The 23,591-nt window shown below is 45.7% G+C and overlaps 1 protein-coding gene across 1 annotated transcript in view; it reads left to right on the top strand.

Moving 5' to 3' along the window:
* The first annotated feature begins 77 nt into the window (after nucleotides 1–77).
* The window catches only part of RABL6 (RAB, member RAS oncogene family like 6), a 50,517-nt gene continuing 27,003 nt past the window's right edge, over nucleotides 78–23,591 (top strand). The window contains 7 exon segments of the mRNA XM_042052343.1: nucleotides 78–314; nucleotides 7,673–7,807; nucleotides 12,635–12,682; nucleotides 17,733–17,785; nucleotides 18,886–18,977; nucleotides 19,837–19,977; nucleotides 20,996–21,101. Of these exon segments, the coding sequence (XP_041908277.1) occupies nucleotides 185–314; nucleotides 7,673–7,807; nucleotides 12,635–12,682; nucleotides 17,733–17,785; nucleotides 18,886–18,977; nucleotides 19,837–19,977; nucleotides 20,996–21,101 (705 nt within the window). The 5' untranslated portion in view covers nucleotides 78–184.

Genomic DNA, 23,591 nt, shown 5'->3' with positions numbered 1-23,591 from the left:
CGATAGTGCCCCCCCCTCCCCCGGCGCAGCTTCCTCCCGCCGGGCCGAGCCCGCACACCCCCGCCCCGCATGGCCGGGCCGGCACCGCCGCAGCCCTGAGCCGCCCCGTGCCTCCGCCGCGGCCGCCCGGCCCCTGAGCCCGCGCTCGGCCCGTTCCCCGGGGTGCAGGTGTGGGACCACGAAGATGTTCTCGGCCCTGAAGAAGCTGGTGGGCTCGGACCAGGCTGCGGTCCGCGACAAAAACATCCCGGCAGGGCTGCAGTCCATGAACCAGGCGCTGCAGAGGAGGTTCGCCAAGGGAGTCCAGTATAACAGTGAGTCGGAGCGCTGGGCCGGGGGGCTCGGCCGGCCCGGGGGGAGGCGGGCGGCGCCGTCTGGTGCCCGTGGGGTGCCCGGGGACCGCAGAGGGGCTGGGAGTGCGTGTGCTTTCCTTATGCACGTTGGTGCTTTTATCCGCATTCGCTCAAAGCCAAGTTTGGAGTTAAATGTTGGAGCTCGTGGGAGGATTGAGGGACGGGAAACTTTTCTCTTTCGGTACAGGACCCGGGACCCGCGGTGCAGCAGCGTCCCTGAGCGCTGCCTGCCGGCTGTGGCACAGGAGAGAGCGCCTTGTACATCAGTTTGTGTCAGTTCAAGCATCGAGAGGGTAACTCCTCTGAGTGCGTGGGTGACCTTCCCTGCAGCCCAAGATAATGGTGTTTATAATTAAGCTCTAGTGGTTGTATGATAAGAGTCTATTAAAAAGCTCAGCCCTGCCAGGCTTTAATAAAAGGTGGACAGTGAATACCTCTGTGTGCTCTTGGTACATAATTTCATCCTGACTGTCTTTTCTGCAACTGATATATCTGCTCTTTTCTCGGGGAATGCTTTCAGAATTCCTTTCCTCTCAGTGTTGAGGCTTAGGGCTGCATTTTCCCCTTGGAGCTCAGTAAAGGTGATTTGTAATACAGTGTTTCAGGAGGGCACTGCAAGTATGTGAAATACGTCCCAAAGTAACAATTGTGAGACAGGGACAGCAGTTATGTCATTCCTGCTGAAAATAGAGCTGGTTCCAGAGAGTGCTGCAAGTACCAGCTCATCTATGTGGATCCAGGCAGGCAGGGGAAGCAGATTGCAGAAGGCTGAGAGATTGGCAGGTGGGAAAAAGACTGATTTGTAAACGTGGCACTGGATATTTTCTGTGAAGGCACACGCGTTGAAGAAATAGAACTTCTGTTGGATCTTGGTCTGAAACAGAACGTGATGAAGTTAGCACTTTGGGGTTTGGGGTGTTTTTTCCTTTGTTTAACGTTACGGCTGTTGACTGTGCTTTGGGACTGAGGTTTCGAAGTGCTCTACTTTACTAGAGAAGCATTTGGTGCCTTTACCCATAGCACATCTGCAGATATGCCAGTGCTGTTTAATTTATAGAATTAGTTAGTGTCTTAGCAAGCAGTCCTGGATGTGAACAGCAGCAGTGTGATTGTTGAGACTGGCTTTCCAGTGAAGGATGGGGTGAGGAACAAAGTGCTGCCCTGGAACACAGCACTGCGTCCTTAAACACGTACCTGGAGATCTGCTGGTCTCAGACTGTTGGTTTGTGCAGAGGCTTTGTGTGGCCACAGCCCAGAAGACCTGTGTGCTGCACTGGCAGCTGAGTGCTGGAGATCAGGTAGCTAATACCAGCTTGTGAATTATGTAAGAGCCAGGAGCTGACTTCTCAGACAGGGGAGGTTTGTGCTGCGGGCAGAAGGGATCAGCTGCATCCTGCTGGCACAGGATGGGACCAGCTCTGCTCCGTGGTGACTGCGTCGTGCCAGACCTGTGGATGGTACCTGCCTTGCTGTTCGTGCAAGGCCAAAAATGTCAAATGTAGCTTCGCTGCTTTTTGTCTCATTGCTGAAAGCCTCAGGAAAGGTTTTTGGTTTGTGCTCTGTCTTACCAGGATTTGTGTTCTAGTTACTGCTTTATAGCTGAAATAAAACTGCAGCTTTCTGTCACTGCCTTAAGGCAAGCTTTCCAATCTCCATAGTAACTCTTCCCAGCATCACTGTTATTTAATATTTATAGGAGATACAGCCTGGCTTATGAAAGGGCTTCCAGGTACCCCCTATAGCCATGGCACGGGGTAGATGGGAAACGTTCCAGCATGGTGAGGTGGTCTCAGTTGAAGGTGGGCTGTGAAGGAATGTCATTACAAGGGCCATTGCTCAGGAAGGGCAGAGCTGCAAGTCCTGTGCATTGCCAATTCTCCTTTCTTGGCAAATCCCTAACATTCAGCAGAGGCGTGCAGGTTTGGAGCCACTGTTAGCACACACAGATCTTTACAACTCCTCTGTTTCCCTGAAGCTGCCTAAACCTAAACCAAAGGGCTCTGGGATTTGTTTTGCAGAAATGTTTCTTTGCTGCGTTAGACCACTACAGATCCTGAATGAAGCCTGTTTTCTTTCCAGAAATATATTTAGTGTGCTGAGAATACCTTGGGTTGTTCACTGATAAAGCAGACTGAGACACAGGCCTTATGCCTGGCTCTGGCTGCCTCACTGGGCTCAGAGCAGCAGAGCAGCCCCTGCTGTGCCAGCCCTACGGCTCTCAGGTACATTTTGTAACAGACAGCCCCGTGTTTGAGGTGGTGCTGAAGGCTGTGAGGTGTTTTAATGGCACTGTCAATTACAGACCCTGAATAGAATAGAACACTAAGTTGAACCCAAATGATTTGTTTTGATGGTCCCTCTCCCACACAGTCAAGTTTTCAAAAGGAAGAGCATTGCAAGGTGGGAAGGTTTAGGTTTCGAATAAAATGATGAGAACAGAGGCTGGTACCAGCCTTTGGCAGTAATCATGTCCTTTGCTTGGGACATCGTATTGTAAAAGAAGAGCATTTCCATACTGCATTCCATCACACACACTTTGTACCATCTGCATGGAGCTGCTGTGGTTTGCGTCTGGTAAACACCAGATCTCCCTGAGCACTCAGAAAGCACAGAGCTGTAAATGATGTGGGTCTGTGCCATGTATGTCATGGCTGGAATGTTTATAAGGGATCATGATTCCAAGGGTGGGGAGCCAGTCTTTGTGAAAACTGAGTCTTGTTTTCCTGCTTGGGATACCCTGGATCAGGTGTGCTGTGTGGCTGTTCCCAGGGCTGTGCTGGCCCCATGAGGGGCCATGGCAAGAGCAGGTAGGAGGAAGTGGCTCTCATGCCTTTGGCAGCAGTGCTTGTTTGAACAAATTACAAGAGCAGTTGCAGAACATAATTTAGCACCAGGGCACTCAAACGTGACCATTTATGTAAGGCAGTGATGGGCAAACAATGGTTCTGGCTGGGCATTCCCTGGGATTTGCTGATCAGGGACAGGAACAAAAGACATGGGGGTGCCAAATGTTCATCCGTTCTATTCCCCAGACATGGCTCTGGCCTTTACACACTGCATCCAGTGTGCCACTTGACAAACCCCACTGCTGGGTGTGCCTGGAGCACAGGCTGAACAGTCACCAGTGCTGGTATACCAAAGGCAGTGGCTCCAAGAATTCCCCCACTCCCTCTCCTTACTACTTTTTCTGCCTAGCATATTCCTTAAAAGACAAAACTTAACTAATACCATGTATTTTAGTACATTTAGTACGCCTTTTTAGTAAGCATTATAGTCCTTACTTCTTTTGTGTTGCTTTAGAGTCACAGTTCCCAGACTCATTGTTAAGTAGTTCCATTCAGCACAACTCCCAAAAGAAAGGCTTCTCCTCTTCCTGCCACTTCCCACCTTCTTTTCCCCTATGGCTGCCATAGGTGTTTGTGCAGCATGTGCCAGCCCTGCTTTGCGTGCTGCTGACCTGTACCTGCGGGGAGTGTGCCTGGGGGGGGGTCTGCAGAGCAGGTGGTGCTGCTTTTGGCAGCAGAACAAGCTCAAAGCATTTCAGCTGAAGTCCCAAAGACCTTAATGAGGGTAAGGTTTTGACCCTCTCCATGGGGTTATTAGTTTGTGGATCTTTGCAAGTCCTGGAGGAATATGGGCAGAGCTGGGAATTCCTCATTTCTAGTTCTGAGTTGGTCTCAGACCTGTTCTCTGGGCCTGTATCGTCACTGCTCTGCTTCCATCTCCCTATCTGGAGAATGGAAATCCCTCTGGTTTTCCTGATGCAATGACAGTATGAATAAAGTGATTTGTTTAGCTTTTTCCTTGCCTCTTGATCTATTCCCCATCCCTACCCTTCTTCCCACAGATAAGTCTCCTGTCTGCTACAAACCTCTGGCTGTTTGCAGTAAGTACTGGTTTAACTTCAAATCAAAATAAGGCAACAGTTTTACTTGACAGCATTAACCTCACCTATAATTACTGTTCCTGTTTCCACGTTCAGCCACAGCCCAGGCCTATGGTGCACCAGCCTGACTGTGCACTGGAAGCTCACTCAGCTCTTCCTGCCTTGCCGGTGCCTGTCACTGAGGACACCTGCCCCAGGCAAAGTCCCAAATACACTTGGCTTTGCTAAAAGTGATTTGTGTCACCTGCCTTCTTCCTGTTCTGTTTTTAAAGACTTTTTCTCTCTTCAGGAAAAGAGTCAGTGAGAACTTGTGCACTAAGTAGGAGGAGAGAGATCCTAATGGAGAGTGCTGGAGCTGGAAGGGGCCCTTGGACCTGCTCAGACTGAGCTTGTGGTGCCACAAGCACCTTGCACTGATCTAAACACGAGCTGATCAGGGCTGGGGGGATTCCCTTGCACTCCAGCCATGCCTCCCACATGCTGCTCATGCTGTTCATTCAGCTGGGCACTGGAGCTAAAGAAGAAAACTGAAAATGGATAATTTTGAGGTTATTTCTCAGCCAGTTCAGTTTCTTGATCCAGCTCCATGTTTAAATGCATAAAAAATGGTGTTGGCATGAGGAAAGTCCCAGGGGAGGTAAGACTGTTCCTTCTGGGGAGAGCTCACAACCACATCATCTGGTAGTGATCCTGAAAGTGCACCTTTAGACCAGCCTGACTATTTAAGGAAGGGTCTATTTGCCCCTAAAACTCATTGTTTTAGTATCTCCTGCCACATTCTGGGGTGGGGGGGATATGAATTTGAACATTTTCGGGCAGGCAGTGGGAGCATTTGGAAAGGTTTGGATTTGAAAGGGGACAAATGGAGTCTCATTCTGCCTATGCCATGGACTTGCTTCATGAGTCCAAAAAATCTAAGGGATGTTCTGTTGATAGTTTTACCATCTGTAAGTAGGAAACAATCACACACAAGGTGACAGGAAATGCAGGAACTCGTTTGTTGTGTCCGCAGAGATGCTCTGAGACCTTTAAGTGAAGTCAGCCTGTAAATACTGTGTTCATTTTTGCCTTTGGGACCTTTAAGTGAAGTCAGCCTGTAAATATTGTGTTCATTTTTGCGTTTATTATCCTGGTGTGGTGTTAGTAAGTAGTTTTGAAGAAGAATAAACAGCTCTGAAAAAGAATAAACCTCTGTGTACAAGAACAAAAGCACAGTGGAACTGCAGCACTAGACAGAACTCCTCCACAGACTTCGTGTATGTTTTATCTTCAAGTTGACCTCTTCAGCTCTTCTCTGAAATGCCTGCAGCAGCTCCTAAACTGCAGCAGAAGGCAGCCTTCTGTCTCAGATCTCCTTGCCCAAATGATAATGCACAACCTAATGCTAATCACCTGACTGCCATTAGGTGTCTGTGAGGTGGCCCATTTTCCAGGGGATCACAGCTCCAAATCAAAACACAAGAATAAAAATTCAGTTTAGATCAGCTTATGTTTTCCAGTAGCCATGTGGTTGCCACTAAAAACAAAAATGGCATTTAAAAAAAAATTCCACAATGTAACAGAAAATTTAGAAAATAATAGGTAGTGTTTTCAGAAAGAACAAGATAACATTTGAATTGACTCTGGAAAGTTCATATTAATTGCTACACTTTTTGATATTTTGGACACTTGCTTTCCTTGGAAGAGTTTGAGTGTGTTTCTGTCTAAACTGAAGCAACCAGCACAAGGGCCTGATGACAGGAGGTTGTAGCCAGGTGAGGGTCAGGCTCCTCTACCAAGTAACAAGTAACAGGAGGGGAAACAACCTCAAGTTGCTCATGGGGAGGTTTAGAATGGCTGTTAGGGAAAATTTCTTCGCAGAAAGGGCTGTCCAGCACTGGCACGGGCTGCTCAGGGCAGTGGTGGAGTCCCCATCCCTGGAGGGACTTAAAAACCATGTGGATGTGGCACCTGGGGATATGGTTTATGGGTGGCCTTGGTGGTGCTGAGGGAATGTTGGAATAGTTGATCTCACAGGTCCTTTCCAACCTAAATCATTCTGTGATTCTGTTCTCTCAAGGCATGGGAGGTGTTTAAGGAGAAAGGGAAAGGATAGAGGAGGTAGTGGAAGGAAAAGCCGGGCAGAAAAGGCTGGTAAGGGAATAAGGTATGACAAAGTAGGAGTAAGGGCCAGGGAGAGGTAGAGAAGGCAGGAGGGTAGGAAGATGTTGCAAATGGGTGATTTAGATCACTTAAAGAATGAGCAGCAGCTGTACGAGCAAAAATGTTCTAAATATGATATTGTTAAAGTGTGACTTGACAAAGGTCGATGGCAAAGTTCACTCTGTTACTTGACCACATGCACGAAACACCCCGAGGAAAATCAAGTTAGAATTGAGGTGGAACGAGTGACACAGAGACCCTCCTGTTGGGTTATGAGGCTCAGAGGGGACCCCCTTTCTAAACTCCTGATGGAGCTTAGGTGCATCTGGGTCCAATCTTAGTCTCAGACTTGGACTTGGACAGTTTATGTCTAATGGAATTATCTATACAGAGTTTATAGTAATTAATACTGAGTATCAATTTCATTGATATTAACTCCACATGCCATCAGTCCCTTACTGAGGATCTGTTGGGCAAGGAGGGATGTTTTATTCCCAGGTAAGGGACCTCAGACTTAGAGAGGTGTCCCAGTGGAAGGGGAGACTCACTGGCAGACAGTTGGTCTTTAGAAAGAGCTTGGATTAGACTGCTGATCTGTCAGGGGTAAAAGGTCTCTGCCCCAAGGAGAAGCTTAAGAGGTGTCCCAGCTTCAGGGGAGGTCCCCAGCATGCAGCCACACAGCCGGGCACGGAGGGCTCAGGGGAGGCTCGCCCCGGCTGTCGTATCGATGGGATAGCGTGGGGGCTCATAGTCTGATTGCGTTCGATGGGCAGGGTGTGCAGGAGATTGCTTGTGCCCACATCTTTCTTTGTTCCTTGATACATGAGTCTTGGAAAAGCCACCTGGTATTCTTGTGCTAATCCATGCTTGGTGTGGTGTTCCAAGCTCACGTGCATCAATGCTGGCTGTGTCACTGCTCCTCTCTGTCTTTCCTAGAGGAATTCTTGGTGCAGCTGGGGCTCAGGCCTTTGCTTCCTTTAAAGCCTGAACCAAACTGCTGCTGGTTTGCTTAAGGGGTCAAGTGTGCCCATTACAGAGCAGAGGCTCAAGCTGTGCAGATTCTGAAGTTTCAACCTTGCTGTTGGTTCTTTCTGCTGAGCTGGTGTGAGTTACTGAATAAACACTAATTTAAATGACTGAGGCTCATATTTTCTAACGAACCCCATCGTGCCTGTGTAGTATGGGAGGACTAATTACATCTGAATAATGCTTGCAAAAAGTTAACATGCTTTTCACAGCATTCTTCAAGTTGGTTTAATCACTTTATTTGTCTGCTTGCTCTTTTCTCCAGTGAAAATTGTCATCCGAGGGGACAGGAACACTGGGAAAACCACACTCTGGCACCGACTGCAGGGAAAGAAATTTATTGAGGAATATATTCCAACTCAGGAGATCCAAGTCACCAGCATCCACTGGAATTACAAAAGTAAGATGGAAGAGGGTGGAGGGAGTGACAGTCATGGGACGGTGCCCTGGGGGAGGAAATTCCACCGCAGCCTCATTTTCTTACTTCTTCTCTGTCTGCTTTGGAGACAAAATGGTCTCTCATCACTCTTCTTAATTTATTATTCATAGTTTCTTAGTCATGTTTTTAATTTTGTCAGAAGCTCTGTATTCTAAGTGCTAAAGAATATGTCTGTGGAAGCCATAATTCAAGGGAAGTGTTTAATAGGTGGTCTAAAGTATTTGAAATATTTGTAATATGCTTGACATGTTAATGAGGAGGGGTTATTGTATAAATCTGTCTCTGAGGCCCACTCTGCTTTGGGTGTTACTGTGTTGCCTAGAAGTGAATACATGGTGCAAACTGGATTTCACTGATGAAAATATAAAGAGCATCTGGTGACTGGGGAAGATGATGCTTCAAAAATTATTGTAGTACTATTAGCTCTAGGCTGTCTTACTGAAGCACAGAAGTGCCAGTGCCTTTTTTAAGTTCTTGCTGGAGTCTGAGTCATCAGATGTGGTTTTTAATTTTTACTTTCCCGGTTGCAAGCCCTGTATCCCACCTGGAGAAGACACTGCAGGCACTGAAGTTGCATGAGGCTGTGATTCAACAGCTCATTAAGTCCACCTTTCAGGTTGCTGATCAAGAATGCCACAGACTTGTGGGATGAACTCCTGATTCAGTATGAAAGTGCTCTGTCAGTCTGAGTGTGCTGTATGAAAAAGGTCAGCAGTTGTTTGTCATTATCAGACATTGTCCATCTGCCTCACTCTGATCTTCTGTTGAATCAGGTACTGCCCAGCTCCTCCCAGCTGGGAGAACACCCTGTGCAGTGGGGTGAGCACCAAATTGGGTGCTCTGTCTGATTCACCACCAGATTTGTATTGCCAGGTGATGCCCAAGACTCGTGATAATGCTCACACATCCACAGGATGTGTTCACCAGCAGATCTGCTGTGGTCACACACTGGTGTTTCCCATCTACAGCCAAACCTCTGGCATGGTGTATGTTAGCTGTGGCATCCTTCCCCTCACTCCTCTTCCTCTCTCTCAGGATATCAGCACATCAGTTACTGAGGAATGAACACAGAGCTTACAAGTTGGATGATGGAAACTATCTCCAAAATCAAATTTGAATGCTTCAGCCTAAACAGACTTAGATCAGAGTAAGAAATAAAATTCCTCTTTCCTAGATATCCAAGTGTAAAGAATGCATCAAGTGTTAATTGTGGGTTTCTGAAGTATCATGGGTTCAAGCATCAGAGTTTGGTTTCTTCTCTGATGGGTGCAGGTTACACAACACTTGAGGTAGAAACAGCCTGGGAGTCTGGAATTTATTCTAGGAGGCTTATTCATATCTAACTGTGTCCATGAACAGGTATAAAATGTGTACATGCAAAAAGGTGTTTGGAGGAAGATGCAGTCATCTCACCTGTGTCTGCATTTCTTTTCCTGAGCCAAGGCTCAGGCACTGCTTTTTCAACACTGATGCAATCCTGGGGTAGAAAACACCTACACCTGAGGCTGGCTTTGCTGTGTGCTGAGACCCACAGGTGTGTAGGTTATTTCTAGGGCTCACTTCTGACCTCGGTGTGCTGCGTTTCTGTAGAGCTCCGTGGCCAGAGCTGACCACAGTGTGTACACATGCTGATGGACTTTTCTCAGGGTGAAGTGTTGCTGACCTTGTCAAACTACCTGCAAGGCTGTACCTGAAATGGTGCTTTTCATTTGTGTTTCTTTTACATTGTAAAACATGGTCTATGGTCTAAGTAATAATTTCCACTAATATAGAAAATTTTCCATTTACTTTCTTAAAATGTATTTCAAAAAGCAACCCTCATTTTAAAGACATTGTAAAGTCTGCTTCCTGCTGTGAGAAGCTTCCATCCAAGATTGGTGATATGGGCACTCAGAGTACTTGGTTCAGGTCTAAATCCTGCCCTGTTGGCCAAGTTAATCTGTAGAGGAAAAATAAAGTTTGTTTTTCCTCTGTTCATGCTCTCAAGCTACCTTGAATAAACATTATGAGGTAGTTGATGGCAAATATTTACAGATGTTAATTAAATCACTGTCAAGTATTGAAGGATTCTTACATTTCCTGGTCTTAGAACAATTTAATTTTAGATGCAAAATGTAGCACCTTCAGAGATTTTATACTGGAGGAATTAATAAAGGTAGAGGAATTTGAGTTACTTCTTATTCAGAATGAACAAAGTTGCTTTTCTGTGCCAGTTTTAATGGGTATTTGTAATTTTTGTGTCCAGGTAAGGAATTACCATTCCTGACCTTAAGGAACACTTTTTTGGATTGTACTAGTCACCAATTTTATTCTCTGTTTGGCAGCCTCAGAAAGGGAGTATGAAATAAAAATTGACAAATAGTTGTGCTCAGATTTTTTGAATGCCTGAGGGGGGGGAGTGAGGGATAGCAGAGTTACTTTGCACTGTAGGATACGTGATCCAGATCATATGAAGTGAATCTTGTCATTGAATGAGGGTAAAAAATGTCTGAGAGCTTGTGAGTTCCTGGTGATGAACCACCCACAATGTGATGATTCTTATTTCTAAACGAGCTTTCTTGCAACTGGAGACTTCTCATGGCTCTCCATCATTTTGAAGGAAAGCAGTGTTCAGTGTGCCACCGGTCAAACAGCAGCTCAGGACAGACCTTTAGAGTGCTTTGATCCGTGGTTTGTGCTAATCCAAGTTAGGGAGTTGCAGGGATAAATTGGAGTTCTTTTTGCTGCCACAGAGCTGCTTCGAGTGAGATGCTGCTGGGTATGAGTCACACACCAAAGCCAACGCAGCAGCACTAAAGTAATTATCCTCTTGCATGATCAGGATAATCAGGAATGATACTAGTGATGAAAGGGAAGAACTTCCTGGCTATGAGCTAGCAAGAGCATGTGGAAATACGGTTTTCCTGGGTCTCATGCAGTTGTTTTCTTTGAGAAATTCTGCCCTTCCTGTCATCCAGAAGGGTGTAAAGCAGGTCTGTGGGGTTAGGGGGTTCAGCTGTCTGGGGCTGCTGCTGCTCAGCAGGGTGTCAGTTCTGTGGGAATCACTCAGCAGGCCAACACGTCCTAACTGAGGGTGTGTTTGGCTCCTGGGAAGGAGGTGGAGAGCTCAGGAGCAAAGTGCCAGTGCTAGGCTCCCTTGTCAGCCCAAGGCCTCACTTCTCTCAACTGTTAGTCCCGATGTGCTGCTTCACACGGCACTTCTGGAAAGAACAGGCAGCCTCCTGGGCTCCTCCTGAGCCCGTGCAAAACCTGGGGAAGGCAAATATCTCTTCTGCAGCAAACCTTGATTGTGGAAGGGCACTGGGATTGCCTTGCCAGCTGCACGGCAGGAATCAGGGGGCAGACCTCCAGTAGCTGATCTGTGTCCCAGCACCTGCAGGGGCACAGGGAGAGCTCCTGCAGTGCCAATGCCTGGGGGAGGAGCTGGCTCAGCTGGGTGCCAGGTGAGTGATTCATAGGTTGGACTTTACCCTACCTGATTCGATTATCTAGAGAAATATTCAGGGACTGAGTTAATTAGTGGAGTGTCGTGGTGTGAGCGGAAGTTTTTGGGCTGCAGGTGCTGTACTCCTGTGTGCTTTCAGTCCTGCAAGGCACTGCCTGGGCTGACCCGGGGAGGGGGGGGTCCTGTTCATCCAGTGCCCCCTGCCCAGCTGGCACATGGGAAGAGAAGCAGGATTACTGTGAGGAAAACAGAGGCTGATTTTGCTTCATGAATAAATGTAAAAAAGGGTCTTTCTCCAGAAGCAAAGGATCAAAGTTTTCCTTTGTTCATAATCAATCTGTACAATATTTTGAAACATTTAATTAAGCCAAGAGTGAGTTCTGTATAGAAATGCTTCCTGGTTTGATAATGACACTTAGATAAACTCTCATGCCATCCTGTGGTATTATTTGCTGCTCTGAGGCATTGTCCTCCTATTCCAGCTTTATGTTCAGAGCTGCTCCAAGTACAAGCTTTCGCTTCAAAGCCTGTAACATTTCCAAAAAGCAGCTGTTTCTTGGAACAACTTCCTGAAAAACAGACTGCTTATTTGGATTCTATGGAAACATTGAACCAGAGCTGCTCATCCTGCATGCCACCCGAAAGGGAAGTGGCTGCCTGTGGGTACCAGTGATCACTGGAGTTAGAATTCTGCATGTCTTGCTTCAGATTTTAACAACTCAGATAGATACTGCTGGTTATAATTTATTGATGCTGCAGCTCAATAGGAAGCAAAATTGCTAGTGAGACCTTATTTTTCACAAAATGCACCTGGAAATATGCAGAGAGAATGGGTTTCTGTAGCTGCAGGACTCTCAGCACTGGCTGTCACGTTCACATGGAAATGCTGTAAGGTCGATCTTTCTTAAATATGTGTATTCCTTTTTCCAGTTGTATGCCTTGTTTATAAACCAGACTTTATCCTCAAAATTTTTATTTTTAGACAGATTTTTATCTTTTTTGAAAGGCTTTGTACACCTCTTTATGTTACGAAAAGAATCTACACAAAATACTTATTACATGCTTCAAACCTGACATGAGCCAGCAAGGAAATCCAGCAATAAGTTATGTGATTAAGAGTATTTATGAAGTTTTTTAGATAGCATGATTTTGGTGGACAGCTGGGACCCTCATCAGCTCACTGCCTTCTTGTTGTGGTTGGGTTTTCTTCTTGCCCAGAATTTGCTTTTCTTTTGGCATTCCTATGCTTTGACATTCCTTCATGTTGGCTTTGGGTTGGGCTCTCTGAGTGATGGGTGTTTTACTGAAACCTTCTAACCCTTTGTGTTCTATTGTGCTTCCAGCCACTGATGACATTGTGAAAGTTGAAGTCTGGGATGTCGTTGACAAAGGTAAGATTTATAACTTTCTTTCTAATGGAGATTCATTGTCCTTTCTCAGTTTTAATTAAAAACTTACATGGAGTTCAGAAATACCTGCTTACTTCTGCTTTTAAAAATATCTGTATTTTTTTATATCACTTCCACAAAGAGTAGGGAAAGGAGAGGTGGGTCTGCTATGCTAGAACCCATTATCTGGAATCTGAACTTCAGATCAAACCCAGTGTTCCACATGCTCATGACAGATGAAGTGCCTGCTGCTCTGTGCATTCTGGTTCTCTGAGCTTTAGAATAAACTTCACCTTCTCCCCTTTATAGTGTCCTGTATGTTTAGACAGGTTCTGAGTTCTTTGTTCTGGTTATAAAAGTTCCTGTTGAGCTGTTTTTGTGAAGGCATTCTGTTGTTAAATTGGTAAAAGTGTAGCTGCAGTGGGTAATGTATGCAGGGGGGAAGGATGAAAGAGAAGCCAATTACTTAAATTCACTAGGACAGAAAATGCAATATGTGCATTCCAAAACCTTTTCTAAATGCTTAGCCAAGGAAAATTTTATTATATATAAATACATTTTTCATTAGTTTTCAATTTTTGTCAGAGTATAAACTTTTGCTTTATAAAGAGCAAAACCAAACCCCAAAACATCTGTGAAGACACAGTCTGGATGCAGTGCATACTGGGAGGCAGTGGGATCTGTTCCTGGAAGGGGTTGGGGTTCGGATGTAAATCTCAGCAGCCCATTCTGTAGCCCCGAATGCAGGTGTTGTTTGGCTTCTAAGAGGCGTTTAATACCAGCCAGGCTCCTGGTTTAGTGTGTGAGTATGGTCAGGAAAGCAGCTGTGCAGGTGAGCAGCTCTTGCTCTGTGAGTTATGTCCCTTGTTTGGTGTCTCTGTGTGTCAAATTTGTTGACCACAGTCATCAAAACTCAAACTTTGATGGTTTGTCTGGTGCTGCCTTTCCTGCAGCCTTAGCTGGAATCTGCTCTCAGGCATTCCTCAGCAGAACAGCATCACAGAGGCATCACCTGTGCAACTTACACTTGTGTTACACCAAAAACTAAGAGAAAAAGTAAAATAGGGAGTGGGAAAAGGAGAAGTGTCATTTTTCATGTTAGCTGAACTGTATTTGAAATAGAGAAAAAAAAAAGACAAATAGAGTTAGCATCTATAGTTCAGATACCTAATGGAGCCTTCAGGGTAAACTTGAGCCAGGAACTTTAAATGAAAATCCTGAGCACTTTATCTTTTTAGTGTTTTAAGTCCCAGTTTTCACAGTGTAGACAAAACCTTGCTTAGGCCAGAGTTACTGCTGAAGTCAGTCTGATTACAGTTTGGCTTTTGGATTGTGGGATAACAAGTGGAGGGCTGGAATCTGAGCAAAACATCTGTGTTCCCGCTGCCTTGCAGCTTTGGTATGAATAGATAGATATTTAATTTGGGAATCATGTGGTTCCAGCATTTATTTCTGTGAATAGCTTCTCTGAGCAGAGTCATCTTCTCAACTAGAGACTTGTTTTTTTGGCGAAGGGGACGCGATGTGCTATGTGCAGATGTTGATAACAGCTCTTCTGGTCCTGCTTTAGTTTCTGACAGCAGAGCCTGTGGTGGAAATCTCAAAGGACTCTCTTCCCTTCACTTTATGTTCCTTTGAAATAAAGCTCATTCTGTTAATATCCGTACTTATGGACCACAGATACGTATGGTTTTTTGCAATCAGTTGTGCTCAATCAGTGCAGTGTAAAAATCAGATCATCGTGATGTTAATCAAATCAAATCCTTTCCTGTTGACATAACATTGTGGATTCCTCATAAGCACAACTTCAGGAAAATGTTCGTATTAAGCATTAAGAGCTTGCTCATATCTAACTTTCATCCTAATGTTATGACATTTTTGTTTTCCTTCTGTGTGCTTAGGACAAAAAGTCCTCCTGCATGATGCTTTTGGTGAGAGCCACACTGGGCTGTAGACTTGCAGTAGTAAAGCATCCAGTGCTGCTGTAGCATAGTGCTGACAAGACCTGATCCTCCTTTTTTTTTCCTTGCCTACCAGATCCTGGCTAGTGTGCATATTTAGAGTTGGGCAGAACACTGCATTTATCAGGCTGGATTTGAAACTGTCAAAAAATGCGTGTTCTGAACACACATTTCAACATAAAGTTTTCCAGGCTAAAATTCTTTTGCCAGTGTCTCCCCATTTCCTTTTCAGAGGAAATAGGAGACCTCTCTTTGAATGATGTGGGGAACTGTGTGGAAAGCCCTGATGTGGGTTGTAGCTTAACTGACAGGTGCATCCATGAACTGCAGTTTTCAGCTTCAGTTGTGTAAAGCAGCTTTGGGCTCTCCCCTGCTGAGCAGTGCTGCTGTTCTGCAGTCACAGGGGGCTGGGGGGAATTGCAGGAGTTGCACCCTGAAAACTTGGTGTACATTTCTGGGCTGAAGTTAATGGTGGTTTTACTGAGTGCTGTTTCTGTGGTGCTCCCCAGAAGTGTGCTCCCTGTCCTTGCTGGTTCAGCAGTGTGGGTTTTCCCTCCAGAATCCGCTGGGATGCAGAGGCAGCTCTGCTGACCCTGCCTGGCTGGTGACTTAGCTTTGTATTGGTTATTTGGCATCCAGATGATAATTTGGAGATGTGGGGAGGTGTGCTGTGAAAGCTTAAAAGCTGTGAGGTTTGTTAGTGTGGTGAGGCAGTGGGAATGGCAGCTGCCAGACTGTGCTGCTCCTCTTGGCTTGTGACTATCTGGGATTCTTTTTTTTAATGTGCAGACTCCCTGGAATCCAGACTTCCCTGCTGCCTGCTGCATTCTCCTTGGGCCTGCTCAGGGAGCTGGGATCATGTCTGGAAAGCTGCCATTTGTTAAAATCTTCCCAAGATGAGCTTGCCTCTGGCCGTGGATTGTACTGGATTTTGTGTGGCATGTGTAGTAAATACCATCTCCTTTGCTACTCTTGGAACTGACAGAACACAGGAAAGATCCCTCTCAGCAAAAGTCACAATCCTGACTCATCTTTCTGGCTTTGCAGCAAGTTGTGTAACTGCTGTAGGTCATAAAGCTGATTCTTACAGATTCAGTAACAGATCCTGAATGCAGAGAAGCTGCTTGAATGCAGGGGAGTCAGGAACAGTTGTGAATTCCTGTCTCTTGTAACTTCTGCTACTTTGGTTCCCACATATTTTCCAATACATGACTGAAGGGATCAAATTATATTTTTTTCTGTTGCCCCCAAAATAGACAAACGCTTTCCCTTGTATTGAAGGTTCCTTTCCTCCTTGCTGCCCCTTCCCCCCTCTGCCTCCCAGACATGTGCTGCAAGAAAAAGGAAAGAGCAGAGTTCATATTATTTTCAGATGTCCCAAGTTAGATAACACAAGGCATGCAAATATTCCAGACTTGTATTTTTGACTGGCGAAGGGAAGCAGCTCCCGTGCATGGTGGACAGCATTTGCTGGAAGCTGTACTGAATCCTTCTATCCTGCAGCAAAACTGATGGTACATACTGATGCAGAGACTCAAGTGATGATCACACCCCCAGTGTCCATTAGGAGCTGTTCTGTAGACTCCAGGGCACTGCTGCCAAGGGTATTTGGTGCCAGTGTTGCTCTTATGCCTGTAAATGAGGAGCAGCCATCGTTCCAGGGAGAGGACCTGAGCCATTGCAGCACAAACACCTGTGTTTTCTGATTGAAGCTCCTCCATTACACATCATTACAGCCTCAAAATCTGGACCTCATGCATACAGTGACACAATCCTCACTGTGCCTTGCCTTTACAGGCTGAATTACATCTTTTCACTGCATAGATCTTATCTTTGTCTGGTTCATCCTGCAGTTTGGGTTCCAAAAATAGAGCCTGTGCATGAATCTGTACACACATGCGCTTTCCAGCTCTGTGACTCCTTTGAGATGACCTCCTTTGCAGCACTGATGAGCTGCGTGCGAGAATATCCCTTATTGCTCTGGATACACACAGAAAAGCATGAGCAGGGAGAGGTGTGCAGGTTGTATGTTCTGTCTCAAAGCATTGACTGTACGTGTGCCCGGGTTAGACAGGCACCTTGATTGCTCAGGATGGGAGGAGTGATGGAGAGTATTTGTGGTTGCTTGGGCTTCTCTTTTAATACCTAGAAATTTAGGTCATGCCAAGCATAATTTAGCAGTGCCTGCAGAAATAGCGATGTTTTGATATTCAGAGAAGCCACACAAATGTCACTGACTTGAAATGAAAGGAATTGAATTGAGGTGGGAAAAGACATGCACGGCCTAGACATCCCACACCTTCAGCTGCACTGGGAAGAATCAGAGCCCATACTTGGATCCCTCAGGGAAACACATTGCCCAAGTGAGGAGGGATCAGGATTAATATTTCTGCTCCTTTCAGATGTCAGCAGTAAGATGACACAAGTGGGGCAAACATTTTGCAGTGATGCACAGAAGCACCCACCAGAATCACCTTCTGTAACCTGCAGCATTAAAGCTTTTCTGAATAACTGTATTTTCTTTCTATTTATCCTTGAGCTGTGTGCAGGAAAAACAAACATTGTTTCCCATGCAGCATCTGGCAGAGCCCTGAGTTCCACATGTGATTCAGTAGAGTTAAGAGCTGGTGGAAGCTATTTTGGTCCTCAGTGTTACAATGTCTTTTACAGAGTCAATGGGAGGGGTTTTGCAGGTGCATCTGAGCTGCCAACACCTTCTGTTGTCAGTGACACAGGAAATTTCTAGAAGTGACGAGAAGGAATTCCAAGACTGTGCCAGTATAATTTAGTTAACTCGTCATTATTTAGACTAGGAAAATACAGAACAAAGTTGTTTCAGAGTACAGTTCTTAACTGCTGTCAGTGACATCTGGGAGATACTTGATATCCGTCAAATATAACTCCTGATCTCACAGAGTTATCCTTTGTGCAGCAAGGCATGCCTGTCCCACCCCTCCTCATCCCCCAGGCTTACAGTAGAAGTAGGATCTGCTTTAAGGTCATGTTCAAACTGCTGTGCTCCTGTCCAGACCCATCCTGCAGTTCTTTGCACAGTGTAATGCTTTTTATGGTTTTTTACAATTCTTTTTAAGGAAAATGCAAAAAACGAGGAGATGGTTTGAAACTGGAGAATGACCCTCAGGAGGTGAGTCACCTGGAATGCAGAGGTCTGCCTCTCAGGGGGAGGCCTCTTGTCCATCTTTGGTCCACATGGAGTTAAGTTCTGTATTTGTTTCTGCTCTAAGGCCGGCCTGGCAGGTGGGTGAGGGGCAGTGGTATCGCTGATGCCCTGCACTCTTTGCTCTGTGCATTTCAGCCCTGCTCCTGCCCTCGCTGCTCCTTCCCTTTCCATTCTGTCACTGGGAGTGACTGTGGCCCAGATGTTTGCTCAGCAGCTTTGTACCTGTGTGCCTGTGGGCAGAGGCAGAAAGTCCTTTTGTCAGGGCCTTCTTGTGGGGCCTGAAGAAGTGACTTGATGCCCTGCTCTGGCTGCTCCTTGGAGCTGGGCTGTTAGACTCTCACTGGTGCCAGTCTGCTCAGGCTGTGCGGTCAGATGAGGAGAATTTTTCTTAAAATATTCTCCCATGGGAAAAGCCTTTATGAGAACAGTTACCACATCTGCTTCTTCCTTTGCAAATGTGGGTGCATTTTCCACTCCTGGGGAATGAGTGAGAATTGTTCCAGAGGCACCACATTCCAGCAGGAGCCATGGAGCCCGAGTTGGGACCATGGAGCCCGAGTTGGGACCAGTGCTATCTGGACTTTGCGTCATGCAGAGTCCAAATGATGAAAAGCCAATTGGGTACTAATAAATCCTGTCAGCCCTCCATGGGAGAAACTGCCTTCTGCTTTTGGACACCAGAAGCATTAGGAGTAGAGCCAATATCTGGGTCAGGAAAAAGATGGAATGGGAGCTGTGTCCTCTGTCCTCCACCCTGTAGTTTATATGGAGTTCTCTTGCCAACACAGGATTTGGAAGCACAGGGGAAAAGGACAGGGGTGGGTTTTAGCATGTGCTGTCAGAGACTGTCAGGTGCTTCACATCCTGTTCCTATGGGAAATGGAAGCTGGGAACCACCAGGTATCTTATTTCAATGATAATGGTGTGAAATCCACAGGTATTCCTTACAGTGGTTGTCACTTTAGGAAGTTTGCCTATTCAGTACTGTATCCATTGTGTTTTGTACCAACCTGAAGTTGAATCCAATTATTTACTTCTTTGCTTCTTTGCCTTTATTTCCTCAGGCAGAATCAGAAATGGCTCTGGATGCAGAGTTCCTGGATGTCTATAAGAACTGCAACGGTGTAGTGATGATGTTTGACATCACCAAGCAGTGGTAAGAGACCTTTTGTGGCACCACGTGATTCTCCCTTGTTCAGGCAAAACAAATAACTTCCAGATTTCTAGATTCCCACTTGGATTTGGAAGCTGATAACCAGCCTAATGAGTTGAAGCAAGCTTGTATCCTTTAAAATAAAAGCTTTATATTGTGACGTGACTTTTAATACACTCCTCTCCTGGGCTTGTTCCAAACAAGCAGGGTCCCAGTGGGTTGTGTGCTGCAACTGCTGATACGCTGCTGGCTGAGGCTTGGTAATTAGTGGTATCACAGGTGCAAAGAGCATGTTACAAACCCCTGCTCCCCAGAACACAAGGGAAAGGAGAATGCTAGTGAGAAATTCCCAAGAAACTGGTATTAGTAAGGATTATTTAGAGGCCCCAGGCTGCATTTATGTACAGAAGTAATGAACTGTTCATTTTGCACACCTGAGGAGGGTGAGAAAGATAAGGAAACCAGAGTGGAAAGAGGAGGGGGTGAGAGCTCCTGCTCTGTATTTAGGCTGATGTTGTTCAGGTTTGGTGTGGGTCAGTGAGCCTGTGGACAGCTGAAGGGAGGGAATCCTTTCCTTCTGCTGACCCCACACCATTTTGCGGGACTGAGGGCAAGATTGCTGTAGGAGATGTGAGGGTTCAGGTGAAAGTGAATTATTGAGCTTTTGAAGTTGTTTTTGAATAAAGAATCATCCAAACATATTGAGGGTTAATGTATTTCTCTGGTGGGGTAAAGAAGCCACAGACTCAGAAGGATTTTGGAAAAAATATTATTGTTTGTGGTTTTTTTGTGATTTGTGCATGAAACTGCTAACAGAAGGATGTTCCCACTCATCTGCCTCTCTCTCTCCTCTCTGATGAAGGACATTTAACTATATTCTGAGGGAGCTTCCTAAAGTGCCGACCCACGTTCCAGTGTGTGTGCTTGGGAATTACCGGGACATGGGGGAGCACCGGGTCATCCTGCCCGGCGACGTGCGGGACCTCATTGACAACCTGAACAGGTGAGAGGCTCACTGGGCAGGGCAGCAGGCCTCAGCTGCTCCCTGACACCTGCCGTGGATAGCCGTGTCCCTGCCGTGTTTCACATCCGTGTCACGTGTGTCCTCTGCCCTGTGCCTGCCTTGGGCTCCCAGAGCTCCCCGTGTCTCACAAGCAGCGTCTGCTGACACCATGGGCCCTTTGATCTGGGAGCAGATCGTTCACCATGCTCCTGGAAGCCGGGAGTGCTGGCAGCATGTGCCTTTCAGAAGTGCTGTACCCAACAAATCATCTTCTTTCTGGATAGTCCTCCTCTTGTGAAAGAATCCTCTCCCTGCTGTTCTCTGCTGCAAGTGACTGAGCTACAAGAGAGCCAGCCAGTGCAGCTGTGTCCTTGCTCTGCGTCTGAGCATCCCCACACAGCACTCACAGGGCACAGCCAAGTCACACCTCCCTCACCAGCCAGACAAGCATTTCCTTTAAGCAGAAATCTGAGGTGCTCTGTTATGTAGTATAAAATAGTATTTGTTGGTCAAGATTCAGTAGATTGTACCTTTTTATGTAGTTTTGTGTTTTTAAGGTACTTTTTTCATTTTCCTCATCTCTTATTTGTTTATGCCTGTGTCAGGTACAAAGAAATGGTGCCAGTTTTAAGATTTCATTCACCTTTAAATAATTTCTTCACAAATTAATTTCTATATATGATTTTTGTCCATCTGATTGTGGTTTTAAAACAAAACCTTCACTGTGAAATGAACCGCTTGTAAAGCTGTGAATCCCCAGTTTAGGAAACCAATATCCCAGTGTCCTGACAGAGTATTTCATAGCCTGGCAGACACATGGCACTGTCACACACCAGCAGCCACCTTCTGCCACCCTTCAGTGTGAGTTTTGGCTGTACACAAAATAACGAGTCCAAGCAGAATGACCTGCTGGGCTACGTTTGAGGCTGGGGGCTGGCTTGTGGGGTGGCTCGTGGTGTGTAATTCAGCCCTGTGCAGGGTGTGCTGGGTACAGTGTCCTTCTCTCTGCTTGGTACAGGCCTCCCGGCTCCTCCTATTTCCGCTATGCTGAGTCTTCCATGAAGAACAGCTTTGGCCTCAAGTACTTGCACAAGTTCTTCAACATCCCCTTTTTGCAGCTGCAGGTAAGGCAGGGATGTTATCCTGATGTGCTGGGTGTGTGGGACAGATTGGATTTGCTTTGTCTCTAAGGCAGGAATTTGGTATTTGGGGTTTCATTTGCTGTTAAAGGATCCTGAGAAGATTTTTGTTTTCATTAAAGCTGGTATAACGAAATTATGTCAGAACATCGGTGCCTGTGCCTTAACCGTGTCTCTGGTTGCGAGAGGTCGGCTGTGCTGAGTTCCCAATGCTGGCCTCTGGAGAAAGGCTCCATTTGCACTGGCGTGAAAATGGCATCCAATGGTGCAGTTCCCAGGTCAAAAATGTAACATACAGACGTTTGTTAAACTTCAGATTTCAATTCTGCTCAGTTAAAACTCAGATGGGAAGAGATTTGGCCATTACCTGAGCAGTTCAGGAACCTCTCTTTGCTGAAAATCTTTGTCCTAATGGTGAAGGGCATTTAATATGAGATCCATGTGCTGTGCTTGGATCCTGTTTCCATGGATCCAGTCTTGTATTTCCTTCATAACTGAGGATTCTTGGGAGGGCTGAGGGAAATGCAAAGGCTGTGAAGAGTGGGATTCTCATCTGTGGGCCTTTAGAAGATCACCTTTTGTGGTGATCCTATTGGTCCTTTGGGATCAATAGCTTATGCTTTTTGAGGGCACATATGTTGTTGTGTCATTGTTTTCTATCAGATAGGAAAAACCCAGGCAGTTGATCCTGATTGTCTTTCACCAGTAATTGGAGTGTCTGTGTGTATTTTTATCTAAACAATCCCCAGTGAAATGCTAGTTCAGAAGGAGCTGAGATGTGCTAGTGGATGTTACCAGGTCCTCAGGCTGCAGAGCAGAAAGAACCAGGATAAAAGAATTGAATGTGTTAAACCCCAGTGAAACAAGTCAAACAAATTTTTGAGGAGGAAGTTGTAGAAATCTGAGCTGTAAATCCAACCTGCTGCTCAGTGGAGAAGGTTGAACTCTGCCAGCATGTTGCTGGTGAAATGTTGGGGTTTATGACACTGCACATTTGGAGATTTTTGGTTGCATCCCAGGTTTTGGGGTTTTACTTGATGTCAGATTTCAGCCAAGATGGGCTGCATTGGTTTTTCCAGTGCCCCTCGCATTTGTGCCACAGGTTCATGAGCAGTGCCTCGTGCTGCTCCACAGTAGCTGCCTTGGGGCGCTTTGCTGCTCCCAGAACCTTGCTGGGAACCTTGTGTTGCAGTGCACAGGGACCAGGCCTGGCCCTGTTTAACATCCAGTGCAGCATGAGCTGAAATTTGTTGGAAAATCACATCTAAACTTAATTCCTAAAGGTTCTGCTTATCCCTTCAGAGATCCTTGCCAGTACTAGGCTCCAGAAGGGAGTTTTTTCCTTTGGAGCAGAGCAGAATTAAAGGAGAGGGATGCTGCCAGGTATGAAATGCACATAGGATTTAATCAGCCTCAAAGGTTTCTGTGTCCCTCAACCTGCCCTCCACAGCTTTCCAGGGCAGAGTGGTCCAGCTGTATCCGAGGTCCCAGGCTGTCCCTCAGCAGGGTTGGTGTCAGTGTGTGGTTTTCAGTGGCACATTCCTGGGCTCAGTTTACAGTCATGCATCCTCCATGGAGAAAGCAGGGGCTGAAATCCATACCCCCAGTACAGAGCACATTCTCTCTGCCAGCCTGAGCCGTTCAATTATTGATCAGTTCCTTTCCAGGGGCAGGATTGGCAAACCCAAGGATGCAGTTTAGCTGTAGGTATTGCTGGTGGCCCACAAATGGGATCAGGTCACCCAGGCCTCCGGATGCTGCGCTGGAAGGAGACAGGATTCTGCAGACAACTGAAATTGCCTTTTCCCAGGAAGCCCTTGCAAGTGGCTTTCAGCCAAAGCATTGGTCTGTAGCTCATGATTTATTCCCTTCTTTTGAGTCATTGCTAAAAATAAGCTGTTTCTTTAATATTTTAATAACCACCATGATAGAATATATTTTTGAAGTATTTGGAAGTTTGTTAGTAGTGATGAATTTGTACAAAATTAATTGCAACTCTCTCTTAATTTCATATATATTATTGATTAATTGTGATCTGTGAAAATTGAAATAAATAAAACTGGTGTGTGTCTCAGTGCCAAAGTGTAAGGCAAGGCACACCACTTGTTTAACAGAAGTCATTATCAAAGAGCCTAAGGTAAGCACTGGAGAGCAGTAGCCCTTCTGTCTCTGTTTGTTCAGCTAATTTGCTCAGCATGTGTTTCACCTGTCTTAGGAAACTGGGGACAAAGAAGCAGCAGACTTGCCCTTTTTTGTCTCATTTTTGCTTATACTGCATGAATAATATAAAACGATGACATCTACTACTTCTGAGATCTTGATTTTCTTGAATTCTAAAATCTGGAATTTGAATTCTAAAGTCTTCATTAGTACTTCTGGTTAGTGTAGCAACTAAATATGAATAGCATATTTTGCTGAATCCTTCTTGTCTGTAAACCACAATAAAGGAATTGGCATTAACTAATGACTTCATAA

This window comes from Corvus kubaryi, unplaced genomic scaffold (genome assembly GCF_017639235.1).
Source record: "Corvus kubaryi isolate FWS band 111438036 unplaced genomic scaffold, C.kubaryi_AGA036_p1.0 78, whole genome shotgun sequence".
NCBI classification, from domain to species: Eukaryota; Metazoa; Chordata; class Aves; order Passeriformes; family Corvidae; genus Corvus; species Corvus kubaryi.
Note: the sequence above shows the minus strand (reverse complement) of the source record. Positions and strands in the feature narration are given on the sequence as shown.